This window comes from Ctenocephalides felis, unplaced genomic scaffold (assembly GCF_003426905.1).
Source record: "Ctenocephalides felis isolate EL2017-DRISC unplaced genomic scaffold, ASM342690v1 CF-g0.4_SCAFFOLD_01886, whole genome shotgun sequence".
Taxonomy (NCBI): Eukaryota; Metazoa; Arthropoda; class Insecta; order Siphonaptera; family Pulicidae; genus Ctenocephalides; species Ctenocephalides felis.
Window position 1 is genome coordinate 69,172,734 of NW_020538040.1, and position 17,279 is coordinate 69,190,012.

General features: G+C 29.9%; 1 protein-coding gene across 1 annotated transcript in view; it reads right to left on the reverse strand.

Annotated features, from left to right (window-relative positions):
• The window catches only part of LOC113375273 (DNA N6-methyl adenine demethylase-like), a 55,187-nt gene that overhangs the window by 17,399 nt on the left and 20,509 nt on the right, over window positions 1–17,279 (reverse strand). The window contains exons 8-15 of the mRNA XM_026615214.1: window positions 11,224–11,592; window positions 7,497–7,667; window positions 4,490–4,722; window positions 3,518–4,249; window positions 2,948–3,267; window positions 2,412–2,780; window positions 1,633–1,912; window positions 187–453 (exon numbers count right to left, since the gene is read on the reverse strand). Coding sequence (XP_026470999.1) covers window positions 187–453; window positions 1,633–1,912; window positions 2,412–2,780; window positions 2,948–3,267; window positions 3,518–4,249; window positions 4,490–4,722; window positions 7,497–7,667; window positions 11,224–11,592 — 2,741 coding nt within the window. The remainder of the gene's footprint in view (window positions 1–186; window positions 454–1,632; window positions 1,913–2,411; window positions 2,781–2,947; window positions 3,268–3,517; window positions 4,250–4,489; window positions 4,723–7,496; window positions 7,668–11,223; window positions 11,593–17,279) is intronic.

The window sequence follows — 17,279 nt, forward strand, 5'->3', positions numbered from 1 at the left end:
TTCGAAGTAATTTTTTTTTCAAAAATGTTAATCGTTTTTAAAAAAATAATAATTTTTGGTACGGGAAGTTCCAGCAATTTGCCTTAAGGCACGATGCCTTAATTGCCTTAAGACAGAATTCCAGAATATAAATAAAATAATACTTAAATAATATTGAAACAGCTTCAAATACAAATATATAATCACCTATCCAAAACTTCAACAGCACCAGCGCGAACTTTTTGCTGCTGTGCCTCTTTGCTGCCGTGCTCGTCAGACGAATCCATCACATACAATGGCAGAACATGCAGCTGCTCGTCACGTGGAGTTGACCTACCAGCACCGGCTATGTTTGGACCGGCTCTTGATCCGTTCAAGCTAACGACCACAGTGCATCCATCGCTTAAGTTATGCAGATCGCGATGTGAATGGGCACAAAAATCTACGCAAGCCGTCACACCAGAAAATGGACGCCTGGTAATCAAGAAAATAAATAAAATTAATTTAGAAAACAGTAAACGGTAAGTTGAACTTATTCACTAATATTATATAAGTGCAGTGGCGAGAACTTATTACATTATGTACTTATTATAAAAATTAGAATAGAAAAATTCAATAACTTAGGTTCAATAATATTGACTCATATCTGAACTTAATTATTAGATTCCTTGTTCGCGCAACATTTACAATTCCAAGATATAACTATCTAATATTATATATATATATATATATATATATATATATATATATATATATATTAGGGTGGTCCCTAATAAACGTTAATATTAAGAACTAAAACTTTCAGAGAATTGTTTTTTATCTATTTGGAACCATTTGAGCCCCTGGGAGCAAGGAAAATCGAAAATGACTATTTTAAGGACCACCCTATATATATATATATATATATACATTTAAAAAAAATTAGGGGTGGACAACCCTTGATAAAAATAAATAGTTTTTTGAAGTAAAAAGAGTTTCATGTATTTTTCAATTTCGAACTAGGAAATTAAAATGAAGAAAATTGGTTCAAAAATAAAAACAAAATATCGAGGGTGGACAACCCTTTAGAAAAATAAATAGTATTTTGGAGTAACAAGAATTGTATGTATTTTATTTTGATAAGAATCGGTTTCGGAGGAGTACGAGAACGAACTTTGTGACACGAGAATTTTGTATATTATAGATGTCTATATATTATTATTTTACTGGTTCAAAAACGGCAGATACTATTTTACTTTAAAAGTTTTTATAATATAATATTGTTGATCATCTAATGCCAATCCGCTAATTACAGGAAACCAAATCGAAGTAAGCATCTAAATAGAATTTTAAAAAATGCTACGCCGATGAAATTTAATAACAACAACGAGCAAGAAAAAATCAAGCAAATGTTACTAATATGTTGTTAATATTTGAAAATCATCTTATAATTGATTTAAATTTTATTTATAATTAAAACGCAGTAATAAGTAATAATTTTGGAACATTTTCTGACGATTTTAATGAAACTTCACTTAGTCATAAGATTCGTGGTCCAAACAAACACTCTAAAATATTATAGGTCCATGAAAAATGGTTTACTTATAAATGGTTACTTAGGATGCTGTTTGATAATTTGAAGAAATGAGTACTAGTAATAGTTGAACTACTTACCCTTCAGAGATCATTTGATCTGAGAATCCGAGTCGGCAATCAGGCGCATCTGATTCATAGCGACATTGGTTTTCAAATGCTTTTGGTGCCAACTTTTGGTAAAGTGGAGCCAACCTGGCAGCGAGCCGATGAACACGTTCTTCGACTTCGCTCTCTTCTCCGCGGACAGATAATCGAAATTTACGAACGGTTTTAGATCGTGCGTACTTACATCCGTTGTAGTACATAGACCAACTGCAACCAAAGCTGAACGATGCGCCGCAAGTATCGGGGTTTAGGCCTATCAATTAAAAAATAACAATTTCACCGATTAAATCAAGAACAGAGATTTGCATATGCGGGTGGTAAAAATGTGGATTTTATTTTTAAGATATTGAAAATAGTACTTGTAATACTTCAATACTTTTATAATTTCGCATCTCGAAATGCGGTGTCGAGTACTTCTAACGAACAACACTGTTACTTAGAGTGTAACAGATAAACGATATCTGAATATAAGATCTTAGTCCAATAACAGAAAATGAAGGCACGGAAGCCTACAACTATCAAAGTTTGAAATTAAATGTGAAACTCACAATTGCATTGCCTTTTTTTTCACGTAGCTATGAGAAAATGATTGCCAAACATCCGCATCAATCAATCCGCATCAATGTTGATTGAGGAAAATATCGATATTGAAAAATTTCTTTTTCACAAAATTACTTCCTTATTTTTATAATTATATATATATATATATATATATATATATATATATATATATATATAAAGAACTAACTCACCTTGGCACGCACAGGTTCTGCTTTCATTCGTTGCGCATCTCCTGGTCGTAGGTAAACCGAATTTGTTGAGTTTTTGCGTCAACACAGAATACGTTATATCAGCTTCTTGTTGCGGCAATCCCTCCCAGGCAACAATACAAACAACAATATAGGCCGTAGAACATTTGTGTCCATGCCTATGCTTAACGATACATAGTACTTTCTCCGTAGAATCTGCCCTTCTTATTATCCATTTTGCCATTGGACAGCCCTGTGCTGTTTTTCCTTCCTTGCCGGTGTAGCAAACTTTTTCAATACGCAACTGTCCAGCTGTCAGACCGGCTCGACACTCGAGTGATGAACGGAGTTCTACTAAGTTGCCAGCAGCGCCTATTATAAAAGTTTTCTAAATAAATGTTTTAAACAAATGTAAAATTCAAATTTCAAAATAAAGTAAAAAAAAAATTTATGAATTCATTTTGCAGGATATTTCTTAGCAAAAAGCACAACAAATAACGAAAACTATTTTGAATGGATAGATATAATAATAGATATACCTAATTGTGTGTAATAGTTTCCAGGTTCCGGTGGGTTCTTATCAGTCGGAAAACAATCACATTCCGGAATTTCGTTTTTTCCATTGTTAGTAGATGGTTTGTTTTTTTCCGACGTATTATTAACTGGATTCTCTGACGCCGTTCTACCTAGAGTTGTTTCTGATAATGTTGAATTGATGGACGACTGCTTTGCCGCATCAGGCGCTTCATTTGCTGAAGTTTCTTGAATTGATTCAACAAAGTTCTCGTCTTCCGTGCGTAGACCAGAACACGCTCCGTCACGCAAATGTTCCGATGTTGGTCGTCGCGTACTACCACGCCTGTTGCAAATAAAATAAAATAAAATAATACTACGTTTGATATTGAAAATGTTGAAAACAAAATCAAGTACTTTATCTGAAATAAAAACTTGTTGCAAAGGAACATGTTTAAATCAAATTGCATTTACCAATAAACCAAAACCATGTAGAAATATAACAATTCTTTGCAAGCATCACAACACATACACACACATATATGTGTATATATATATATATATATATATATATATATATATATATATTAGTTTACCTGCAACATGAAAATCCCACTAAATCTTTCAGCTCTGCGGGGCCACCATCTCCTGCAAACTTGTAAGGTTCATCTTGCTTTTTGAGTCCTTCATAATCACTGATCCAGTTACCTTGATTATTATTCTCACTGTAAACGCAGCACAATCTATCTTTATCCACCCAATTAAAATCGCCACCATCCCTCGTGCTGTTCACCCCTTGAGGGCTATTTCCGAGTACGCTCATCGAGGAGCTCACCGGTGGTAAGAACCTATCTAAATCATCCCGAAAGGATCTTTCCGCCATTGAGATCGACGAATCTAAATTTTGTGGATGGTGGCTATGCGATAAAAAATTATCAGATTTATTGCTTTTTAGCTGATTGTTCTGGTTGGTCTTATTCGAGAGATCGACATACTTTCTCTCATCATTTTCTCTTGGACTGCATTTGTCAACTCCATCATCCCCTTGCTTGTTTAATACTATAGACTTAATATGCGTGTTCAAATTAACGTGGTCTGGTTGGGAAAATTCTTGTTGTTCATTCCCTCTAGGAGCAAGGTTTTGCCACGAATCACTTTGGCTGCCAGCACTCTGATTATAACTGTTGTTAGGTTGTTCAGGCTGTTGCGACAAGCCGTTTATGTTATTTTGAATTTGTTTGTTGCTGTTAACACTGTTGTTAAATTCGCCCGGGTATCCGTTACAAGTGCGTGAATGCGGCCGTGACGTGCCGTCCGCTTGCGGATACCTGAGGGGTATAATCGATTTTGCAAATTTTCACGAATCACATCTTACAATTTTATCATATATGAATTCATACATATACACAGACGCACACACACATATATATATATGAATATAAAATAACATATATTAATTCAACTTCGCATGAATGTGAAAAATATTTTAAAACTATTTTGATTCTGAATATTTTGTATCCTCAATTCTATATAAAAATATAAGAAACTTATTGAAGATTAGTATTTACCCAGGCTGGGCGTTTTCCGATAACATGCTAGAATCACGATTTGTGGATTGGTAGCGGAACTCGGCAGTCGCCGTTGGAGTTTGACTGCTAAAAGTTGACTGACTATTTAGTTGAAATGTTTGATCATGTCGCACTACGTTACCACTCGACCCAAGACTAAATTGACCAGTTGAACTGAGTATACTTGGGTAACTACTTGAGCTGTTTACTCGACCACTAGGCGATCGCTGGACCTGATATTGTTTCAAAATTAAAATTAAGTTCATTTTAACCCTTTGAATGCACATCTAGATATTTGGTGATAAATTTTATGTTGAATGGGAAATAAAGTAGTAAAACTGCGTAATAAATAACAATGACTCGTAAAAGAGAGACCAATATAATTTTTTTTTTGTGAATGAATTATATTTAATATAAGAAACATGGATGAAAATCTAAATCAACATAAATGAAATCAAAGGGTTAACATGAGAACATAAAATGGCAATATGATATGGTGATTCTGATGAATATTGTAGTATACCTATTAAATGAATAGGCAATAAAATCTAAAATGAAATTAAACAATAAAAAATAAATTGATTATAGAAGAATATTCTAGCATAATCTAATAGTTCGCAGATTTTTGCATTAAAATATTTGTAAACTTCTATGACTTCTATTATGTTATGTTATCTTGATAACCAATCCTAATACAGTGCACGATTAGTAGCCTCATAATCAATCTTATTAACGCAGCATCTGTGACTAATATATCAACAAAAATATTAATACATTCATAAATAAATAATATATATACAGCATTGTAGATGATTACAAAAACATAGTTGTTCATCTAGTATAATGCCTACAAAATTCATATAAGTTTTGTCGTATGCAGTAATAAAATTCACTTATTTGTCATTTCTAGCTATTCTCTAACTTTAACTATAACTAATTCATACACCAGAACCAGACAGTACATGTTCTAATAACAAAAATTCAAAAATTATTGCTCAAGACATTCTTCAAATAGAAAAATTAAGAAATCGTTCTCGTTTTTTAACAATCTACTGTTTTAAATAAAAGACTTACTGATTTGTTTCAATATCTACTTTAATTTACTAAAAAAATAATGGCACGACATATATTAAAATTTTATTTTATACAATTTATTATATTTTTTTAAATTATTAAATATATTTTAAAAATATTCAGTGGCGGATTTAGATAGGCAAGGTGCAACAGCAACTTTTAATAATAAATAAATAAATTTAAGATAAATATATAAAATAAATAATTTGCGTTACGTTATTATAATAGTTTTAAATGTACATTTATGTAATGCTTCAATTCAATGAAGCTATATTTTTTTAAAATATGGTAACAAGATATTAAAATTATCACCCCGCGCAAATAGAATTATAAATAGCGCCTCACAAGAATAAATAATTTTTACCATAAATTACTCTTAACTTAATTTATCCTAAAACTGCAAAACTAAATGTTTTAGTTACGCTTAGTTATTTTAATTGATTATTTTCATTCGGTACGAGTCGAATACCAATTATATTTTAAATTAATCTCATAGAGTTTGTTTATACAAAAATATTGTTTTCGAACAAAACACAATTTAATATCATTACGTTTTATCTTATTCCCATAAATGAAATTAATACAAATAGAAGTAGCTTTTAGCAGTTGAATTATGGGATTTATTCTTTCCTTCGCGCAAAATTTTGTATACTGTTATTCATTATTTGAATAAGTTGATTTAAATCAGGTAAAAGAATATTAAAATAACTCAAAATGTGAATAAAAACTAGAAAACAAGAAAATAAAAGATACAATTTGATAATTAATTGTTTTGACTATAATTTTTTTCTATATAAGAGAAAAAGTATCTTGATAGCAAATTATTTAGGTAAGAGCACTTTGGTCTTATAATCATTGAAATTTATATATAATTTGATTTTAGAATAAATAGTAAAGATACATCTAAGTAGCATTGGATGCTTGCATTAGAAATCATAATTACCAGTACACTTTTTTTTAAATTCCATTAAATTGAAATATTCGTTCAAAAATGCGAATACTTTAATTAATTTCATTGTAAATAGTTAATAAAGTTCCAATGACAGTCAGTTATACAATTATTGTCAAACGGTCACCTATAAAACTATGTAATAAAGAAATTAATAAAAATTAAGGAATTTTTTATATCAGATTAAGCTTTTCAGTTTTCGAACTATTAAGATCCGAATTCCCTCAATATTATAAATATGAATTAAATGTTATTCATATCACAATAAAATTAATTACTTTTAATATAATGTTACAAATACATTCATCTATAAAAATTATTTTTATTCAATTTTATTTATAGTGTTATAAAAATTTGCGAATTTTGTCAGCAAAAAATCGCTGATAAAATTCAGAATTAGTATTCATTATTTTGGTCATTGCTTTGTTAAAATGTTGTTTGAGTACAGCCGTTTGCTATCATTCAAATGACTAAAAATACTAAGTTAAAAATATTAGGGTCGAACAAAATAAATAATACAATTAAAATGATTAAATCCCTACCATAAATAAATAGTGTCTTAAAATTGTAAATAAATATATATCATAAAAAATGATCATAATATTCAAAGCTTGCATAAAAAGTGTATAAAATAAGGTTTTATATACAAAAATAATAAAATAAGCTTTAAAATAATTATTAAATCCGCCACTGAATATAATACGTAATTCACTTAAACTTTAATCTTATCCTTAAAATTTGTCTTAAAATTCTTAAGTTCGATCTTAAAATATTTTACATACTACAATAATTTATTAATGCTAAGCTAATAAAATATCAAGTTGACTATATTTAAATATCAGTCATGTTGTTTTTTTTTGTTGTGAAAGTAAGCTTAAAGTAAATGTAGTATTTCGAAATGTTCGTTTCATTAAAAAAGAAAAACTATTAAAATAAAATTGAATTCTATCGTATAGGTACAATACTCGATAATAATCGCAGTTAATTTGTCATATCGCGGCTACACACCTGAGCCGCGCTGTAGAAGGATGGCGTTTCAAATGCCACGTTCTGTACGTAGCCATTCGTTTGATACAGGGGTGTAGCCGTATAAGCGGTCTGGTGATAATCCTGCGTGGGTAATTGCTGGATAAACTGATTTTGCCAAGCCTGCGCCTGAAAATAATCGTAGTCATAAGCATGATAAAGTTTTTAATTATTTGTTACAGCTATCCAATATTTGTATAATTATATTGGCCTGTAATTAATCTTTTGGATGTAGACAATGAACAAATAATAATAATAGCAATCAATTTTATCATCTAACTTTTACCATCAAAGCAACGTTATCCAGTAAATCATTATCAATGATTACTAATATAAGAATATGCAAAATAAGATTCAATAGAGAATTGTTTCATAATTTTTATTAACATTTAATTTGTCAGGTCGAATTAAATAGAGTCTTACACAACTTATAGCGATCTACCAACTTCTCTGATTTTTAACTTCCCGTAGGGCCAAAAACGGTAACTCAGTCTTTAAGAGAACGGAGCGTCTGATTTTAATAATTCAAAAAACATTTTACTTGTATTGACAAGATGAAGAACTGATCAAATTTTCATAAAGGCAGGTCTAGCGGTTTCGGAGATCTAATGAAAAAAGTAAAAAAAAAAAGCCATTTGGCGGTCAAAAATGATCATTAGACATATGCACATCAAATTATCAGATATTTTATAGTGATTTTAACAATAAGTATAAATTTTGTTTGCATTCCTATGGGTTCCGTACCAATGTTTATTTGTTAGACGGCGACGCGGCGCTTACGCGCTTTGACATTTTGTCTCTATGCAGTTAAAGCAGTACGATTGCTTTCAAGAAAAGTTCAGAATTTCCAAAATATGTCAAAATAAGGAAAACATTTTTTTTTTTCAAAAAAAAATTGTTTTCAAAAATAATAATTTTTTGTCAAATTCCTAGTTTCTCAAAAATCTAATTTTTTCGAAGTAAAATTTTTTCAAAAATGTTAATCGTTTTTAAAAAAATAATAATATTTGGTACGGAAAGTTCCAGCAATTTGCCTTAAGGCTAGATGCCATGCGCCCCACTAGTTTGTATATTTTTTTCATTACAAACAAATTTTCAATAATGAGGCATAACTAGCAGATAGTAGAATCAATAGAGATAAAAAGTGATTTTTTCTCAAAACGTGGAATATGACAAAATTCTTCAATCGCCATGTTGCATACATTGCATTAAAATTATACTGCTATTTAATACAACAATATATAAAAAAATAATGCATTATAAATTATTATATATTATTTTTTATATGAACTATTGCGCTAGTAAACGATTATACCATAAATATGCATATAATTTAGTATACATGTATGTATACGAAACTCTAGAAGCATATTATCAATTTATTGTACGGCTCTTCTTATATAATTATATAATTCTTAATAGTCTGTCATATCATAGAGGCTTTTTTCAAAATTCAGTGTAAATAATACATACAGGCAAAAAAGTTGCGGCAATGTAAATTTAAACTATATGGTCTGCCAGACTATTACCGTAAGACAATTCTGTACGCATCATATTTAATATTTATCATTTTGATAGATAACCCTGAAACAACTTATTCAAGTCTGGCGATTATAATATAAATAGTTAATAATAAATTTTGAATGATCCTTGAAAAGGTCTAGTTTACTGAACCCCAGCCCCAACTAATTAAACGGAACTTAAATTTGGTAAAGAGATATATTGCAGACTTTACATTTTTGACTTAATGTTTCTTAAACATACTCATAAGCATGCATTAAAATTACTTTAATCAACGAATAATTATGAATGAATATGGAAACGCATATTCAAATTGATAAGAACGACAACAATGCTGATTATGATGATTGTTCATAAATTTTGTTTGTTATTGCTACACCAAATATGGGTATAATCGACAACGTCATGATTTCTAAATGGATTATCCACCGCTAAAAATTTCAAAATACATACTTAAAATTAGTTTCAGCTAAGACATATGCCGACAGACGGACAAACAAACACCAGTGACGATACCAGATAATTTTTTTAGCAATATTAATACTACTAAAGATAATGATATTTATCTATAACAGATATTCGTATCTATGTTTTTTATTTGAATGGAACGGTAGTGAAAGCTATGCTGTATCGATACTTGTATGAAATATAAAAAAAACGTTTATAATTTTTTGAAAAATAAAAAAACGCTAGTATCATTATTAAATCTTTAACACTAAACCTACCAAGACCGTTTCAAACTTTGTGTATAACTCATTGTCAGACAATTTTAAACATTAAAATACTAATATCAAACTATATGACAATTCTTAGAACATACTAATATTTTTTTCACTCTTTGATTTAAATAATGTTATTTGGGGACTTGTTTTCATAGAAATATAGGTGCAAAATACAACATATGCCAAATGAACCAGACAAATTTATAATAAAGTGTTGGGCGGAGTGTGAAGTCAATAGTAAATATTCCTTATTTGGGAAATGACGAGAGAGAGATTGTTGAATTTTTCAATTGGATAGTTCGTTCTTCTAAAACTAATAAATTCATTCACAATTTTTGAAAAAAATTGTATAAATCAAATTTCATTACCATCTCGGTGTATAAAAGTAAACCGAAAAAATGCTTGTCCCAAGTTTCAAATATTATCCAATAGAGATAGGAGAAAGCAGCAAAAGGGTTCCGAAAAGTATTAGAATTTGTATTAGTACATTTCTTTATGAAAATGTGGTAGACCAGATGGCTATAAAATGTAACATAAAGTCGAAAACTTCTAGTTGGCAACTTTAGGTATATTTCAACACTTAGGTCCTAGATGGATGAAAAAGTGTGTATATAGAGACGACGAGTAAACGCATTTTTAGGCGAGTTTTTGTTTTATATATAATAAATATATATTTTTTTAACTCGAGATGCATATTCAAAATCTAAAGAAATTCAACACTGACCATAAGTTCGGCTTTGTGTTGACGAAAAACTTTTTTTTTGTATTTGTTGGCTATAAGCTGTTGGTTAAGACTTATGACTACTTATTTCATGAGAGGCAATCCATCGATTTACCATTCTCTTATATGTGGGATATTTTTGATATTAGCTCTTACGTCTAATAGTTAACATGTGATTGGATGTTGCAGCTATGTCCACGAAGGACGATTTCCACTTGGAATTATAAGTGGAAATTTGACATCAAAGCTGCCTGATGTCGGGCTACGGCGGTAGACGAAAAACTTGCAAAAAAATGTGAAACAACAAACATATTTGCAACGACTAAAATAATTGGCTAACAATATGAGAAAGATTAATGCAGTATATTATTTATGCAGTATATTATTTAATATTATTTATGGCTCTCTGTATAAATATTTGATTTTATTCGTTTTTTACTTATAATTTCTTTTAGAAATTGTATAAAAATAAATTTAGATAAAAGTTCATAAAAATTTCTATAATTTTTATACAGTGAAACAGTAAATCAATTATTATCTGAATTAAATAAGAAAATGAATCTTTTTAATAGTAGGCCAATTAGGCCGCGGTGCCGCGGTATAGGTATATACGAATTGTCGATAGGTTTAGTGTTAATTACAATAGTAATTGATGTTGCATATACAAAATTTGTGGGGTAAATCAAAAGCTTTTTAAAATATAAAAGAAATTAATAGTTACCTGATCCGGAGGTTGCGGCATTCCCCACGTTGGTGTAGGATAAAAAGCCATTGGCGTCGGCATTTGCTGTTGCTGCAGCGTCTGCTGTTGCTGTTGCTGCTGATTGTCTATGTGATGTTGTTGTTGAATTTGTTGCTGCAGCTGCTGTTGCATTTGCTGTTGTAAATTGTGTTGCTGCTGATGTTGTTGCTGCTGCTGTTGCTGTTGCACTGCACTATTATCGTGTTTCATTGTGGTAGGCGGAGCGGGACTGTTTGATGCCGGAGCAGGACTGACAGTCGACGACAACGGAGGTGGCGGCGTCGAAAGCGATGTAGGCAATGGCGTATTTAAACCGTGCGACAGCGCCGCCTTTCTTCCACGATAACTCTGAAATCGAATAAAACAAATATAATAACAATTTAACACGGAAGCTTTTTAAAAGATATAGACGCGAGTGAATGAAATAACAATGTATATTTTATATTTTATTTTAAGATTCATTTTGCTGCAAGATTATTTGATTGTAAAAAGTTTGCATGTTTTCTCAAAAAATTCTTATTGAAATAAATAGCCTAACGTTTTACGCATTCTATATCAATGTAAATATGGTATATAATAATAACATATAAATAAACATCGAACGATTCCAATACACATTAAGTCAAGTTACTTAAGAAATAAATATACATCAAATAACAATTGCAAATGCTTGAACGAAGTTCAAAAACAACGATATAGATGTAACTTCTAATGGGGCCTTCGTGGCGAAGTGGTTACCGCGTAGGTACGCATTCAAACGACGGATTGCGGATTCAATCACCGTCACGAACAATCCCGATATCGTGCAGTAGCGATATCAATTTTCACTTGAAAAAATATAGGTCTTAAATATGTTTCCAAGTAAAAAACGCCCTTCCCAGGCATTGCTGGATCAAATCGAATAATATTTGTCAGCTCTATTAGATAAATTCTAATAATAAAATAATCAAATATGAATGAATCAACCGTTGGGTTACCATCTAAAAATACGATGTAAGGGAAGATTAACCCCAACAGCTTATAAGACGTAAGGTTTTGATTGCTGTTAAAATATGATAAAAAATATGCGGTTAATGTAAATAATTTCATTATCCACACACACAAATACACACACATATGGAAATGTGTGTGGATAATGGAAATATTGGAAATATTTACATTAACAGCAAATCTCATTTTTCATCATATAGTGTGTGTGTATGTGCGTGTGTGCAAATGCTCCTTAAATTGTAAAATAAAATTATAAAATATTGAAATTATGTACTATTATTTATTTTTAGTCATTGTAGTTTACTAAAGTAACACAAAACTCTTATACGTTGTGCTTTGAAATGAGAAATTCATATTTAAAATTTGTTTGATTTTACTCGATAGAATATGATGAAGATTACTAGTGAGTACACTCAATTCATTTTATTTTTATTGCAAAGAATTCAAAACATGAAGATTATTACAGTTCAGTTGTCAGTTATTATGAAGAGCTTTTATAATATTTTTCATAATTCATCCGCAAAATTATTTCGAAGTTCGATCATATTTTGAAAAAAGAAACAAACACGCTTCAATGCTCCGCTATGCATTATAAGCAAAGATCCTATTATTATCCGATTAGTAATATTTCATTTAACAAATAGATATGTATTCCTTTAACGTAAATAATGCCTAGGATAGATAAAAAATCGCAGATGTTTTCAAAAGCAATTTAATACTTTTACAAAAATAATAATTCTCTTCTTTGAAATGTATTGTTGATCATATTATTTTCAATTTTTCTTACAAACACCATATCTAATATTGTTTATTTTTTATATAGAGTAAAGCGGGAGTTGAAGGCCCTAAGGTAAAAAGGTCCACTACCGGTATCGTAAAGTTAAGAATTTTTTAATAATATTTAGAGGAGAAAAAATGTATAATCCGCCATCACCTAGATTCTTACGACGTTGCTATCGGGAGATAAATGTTGCTATCGGGATGACAATCGAAAATCCATAACAAAAGTATTTTCTTCCGTGGTTAGATTTTTTGATTGCGATCACTGCTGTTTATTTTACGAGACATATAATTTTTATCTATACGTTATTCAATAGGGAAAGGATAGTAATTTTATTTAGATTAAACCTTTTTTTTATATAACCTCTATGAAAACTTACACGTGGGTGGGGTAAAACTGAACATAATTCGAGCAAAGGTGTAAGCAATAAAAAATAGTGAATAAAAAAGTAAATTAAGTTTAAAAAAATGAATTTTACAAGCGATAAATTAAATAAATAGTGGTTCCAACTCTGTTAATTTTTTCTGACAAAATACCAGATCAAGGTTATATACAGTGTTGTCTCTGTGAAAAATGTACCCATGAAATTTATATTTTGCATTGGTTGAATAAAGTAGCTATTATTTCGTATAATTGTTTTACATATAACTTCTATAAATTCATATAAAAATCTATAAATGTTTAATAAAAATATCAATTACAAATTTAATGAATTGATATAAAGGTCACCTATTTCATTACATTACAGTATATAAAAATATAATACACACACTCACATATATATATATATATATATATATATATATATATGTAATATTTTTGCAGCCCAACCGTCGAATTAAAAAAAAGATTAAATAACAAAATTATTTATTCCATTAAACGTTTCGACCCTTGATGTGTGTCATCATTCAGTAATCAAACCAGGAAAAACAACAGAAAACATTAATTATGATGTATATATATATATATATATATATATATATCCTCATGCCATGGATTATTGCTTTTTAAGTTTCTAATATTATAATAATCAAATTTTAAGTAGTATAATCATCAAACACTATCGTTGCATATTTTAGTTTTAGAGTTTTTTTAGTGTAGTTAATTGTATTGATGTTATGCTTATTACATATATATATATATATATATATGTATGTATATATATCATTGTGTCATCATTCAGTAATCTAATATATATATATATATATATATATATATATATATATATATATATATATATATTGATGTTATGCTTATTACATATACGAGGTCTGTTCAAAAAGTACCCGGAATTTTTGTTTTTTCAAAAAAATATTTATTTATTCGTCTACATTAATGTGGTCCCCTTCAAAGTAGTCCCCCCCAGATATAATACACTTATGCCAGCGTTTTTTCCAATTTTCGAAGCACCCTTGATATTCACTTTTTGATATGTCCTTGAGCACTCTCAGCGATTTTCTTCAATCGAGGAAAACCGCCGTCCTTTCATGGGTCTCTTCAACTTTGGGAATAGGAAAAAGTCACACGGAGCCATATCTGGTGAATTTTTGCACTTTGCAACACTTTATTTCATTTTTTACGCAAAATTTAATACAAATTCTTTGACTTTTCAATTCTTCCATTGTAAAAATCGCCGAGCTCAGAAAAACACGTCGAACCTTAGCGACTACCACAGACAAAGTAAACAGTGAATATAGCTGAAAATTTCATCATACTTTAGGGGCATGTATACCAACACAATAAAAAAAAATTTTGACAATCAGACACTCCAGACCCGCGAAATTTAATTATTAGTAATTCCGGGTACTTTTTGAACACACCTCGTATATATATATATATATATATATATATATATATTGATGTTATGCTTATTACACATATATATATATATATATATATTTGTAAATTTTTTAGCAGCCCAACTCAAGCAAACCCAGCTGCAACAATCTCTTTTTGATAAAAAATTATATATATATATATATATATATATATATATATATATATATGTATATATATCATTGTGTTATCATTCAGTAATCTATATATATATATATATATATATATATATATATATATATATATATAAATATATATCACAACTTGCGTAAACCACGTTTAATTAGGAACGATATATCAACCATATAAGCAGTTTTAGATAATATCGAAAAGAGGTCAATGACATGAGAAAAATAATGCTAGGCATATAGCATACATTAATTAATTATGCATACATCATTAATGAAATTGAAAAACATAAGATTTTTCAACTCACCTAAAACAAACCGATCGCACAATAAATAGTAAATTTATTTCACTCAACATCACTATCATAAACACGGTAAAGATAAACTGCGCACCAAAACACTATCAATTTTATTTTTAAAAAATAAATTTGAGTTCTATAAGAAACTTACACGAACACCGAACACTGTATTGCGACGATAAGAAAATAAATATAAATTATCAATCATATATAAATATTATATACAGATTTATATATATATATATATATATATATATATATATATATATATATATATATATATATATTAGTTTATTTATTTATTTGTTATAGTGTACCGAGAAAAAACGAGATGAACGCGCTGTACCGACTACTGAACGGCTATAAAAAATATTCTGACAAAAACACAAATATTCGTTGCGGCGGCGCTAACCTCCTGCTTCCCTATTTCTAATACAAGATGGCATTTGAACCGCGTACTGAGAACCGACCTACGTATTATCTCGGATTTTTCCTCGTGCTCGGTGGAAAGCGCGCATGTTTGTGTCTGAACTCGATTCGATCAGGCAATGTCTCGGCGCGAACGCCCACGATTATCTCCGAAGTACCATGGATCGCACCCTCAACCATCCACTGTTTGACGGCGCCAAGTGCAACGCGAATCCTTGCGCCCTGCACCTACTACCCTTCGAGACGTACCCGTTGCGACCGTCTCGAAAATATCTGATATGGTTCAACAGCACTACCGAGCCACTTAATTAATTTGAAAACCCCCAATTTTACTTAAATAAAAAAATACACCACGAATAATTAAATGCCCGTGGGGTAAGCTATAGTTATAGCAAAAAAAATGAAATTTTTTATACATCTTTACGTTTCAGAGATTTCTGAACAATTTGGCACACCTTAGAAAAAATTAATGTGTGTGTGTGTTCGGATACAATTTTTCGTCGACTATTTCGAGAACTCGGATCAATCGATTTTAATGATTCAAACAACATTCGATTCCTATTGAAATAAAGGAGACGTGCTTGTTAGTTTTTAGTAAATGCAGCTCCAGCCGTTTCGATGATACGGGGCAAAAAGTGCCAAAAATGGTGATTCAGTTTTTGAGAGAACGGAGCGTCCAATTTCAATAATTCAAAAAACATTTTATTTTATTTGTATTTGGAAAAAATGAAATTTTTTATACATCTTTACGTTTCAGAGATTTCTGAACAATTTGGCATACTTTAGATAAAATGAATGTGTGTGTGTGTGTTCGGATACAATTTTTCGTCGACTATTTCGAGAACTCGGATCAATCGATTTTAATGATTCAATCAACCTTCGATTCCTATTGAAATAAAGGAGACGTGCTTGTTAGTTTTTAGTAAATGCAGCTCCAGCCGTTTCAATGATACGGGGCAAAAAGTGCCAAAAATGGTGATTCAGTTTTTGAGAGAACGGAGCGTCCAATTTCAATAATTCAAAAAACATTTTATTTTATTTGTATTTGGAAAAACAGCGGTTTCGGGAACACAGTAAAAAAAGTAAAGAAAGAAGCCATTTGGCGGTCAAAACTTATCATTAGACATCAATTATTAGATATTATTAGACATTAATTATTAGATACTTCGTCTCTGAAACAGCTACGCAGTGCGATTGCTTTAAAAAAGTTTAAAATAAATTTTCAGAAAAGTTCAAAATTAAAAAAAAATGGATTTTTCAAAAAAGTCAATTTTTTTAAATATTTCGAAATTCTCAAAAAAATTTTTTTCAGTTTTCAAAAAAATATTGAAGCTTTTTTTTTAAATAAAGAAATGGCTACTTGTGAATTTAGTTTTTGCTGGATGGATTAGTTGATCGTATAAAATCTTAGAAAGACCGCTATTGCAACTTCTTCTATTATCTCGAGAAATTATGGAAAATTTCTAGGATAACATTTTCCGGGATCTCATCCGCCAGAAATTGTAAAAAAAAACAAGGAAAGCGCGGATGAAATTCTAAAAGGTGCATTATACATAAAAAATAACAAATAAC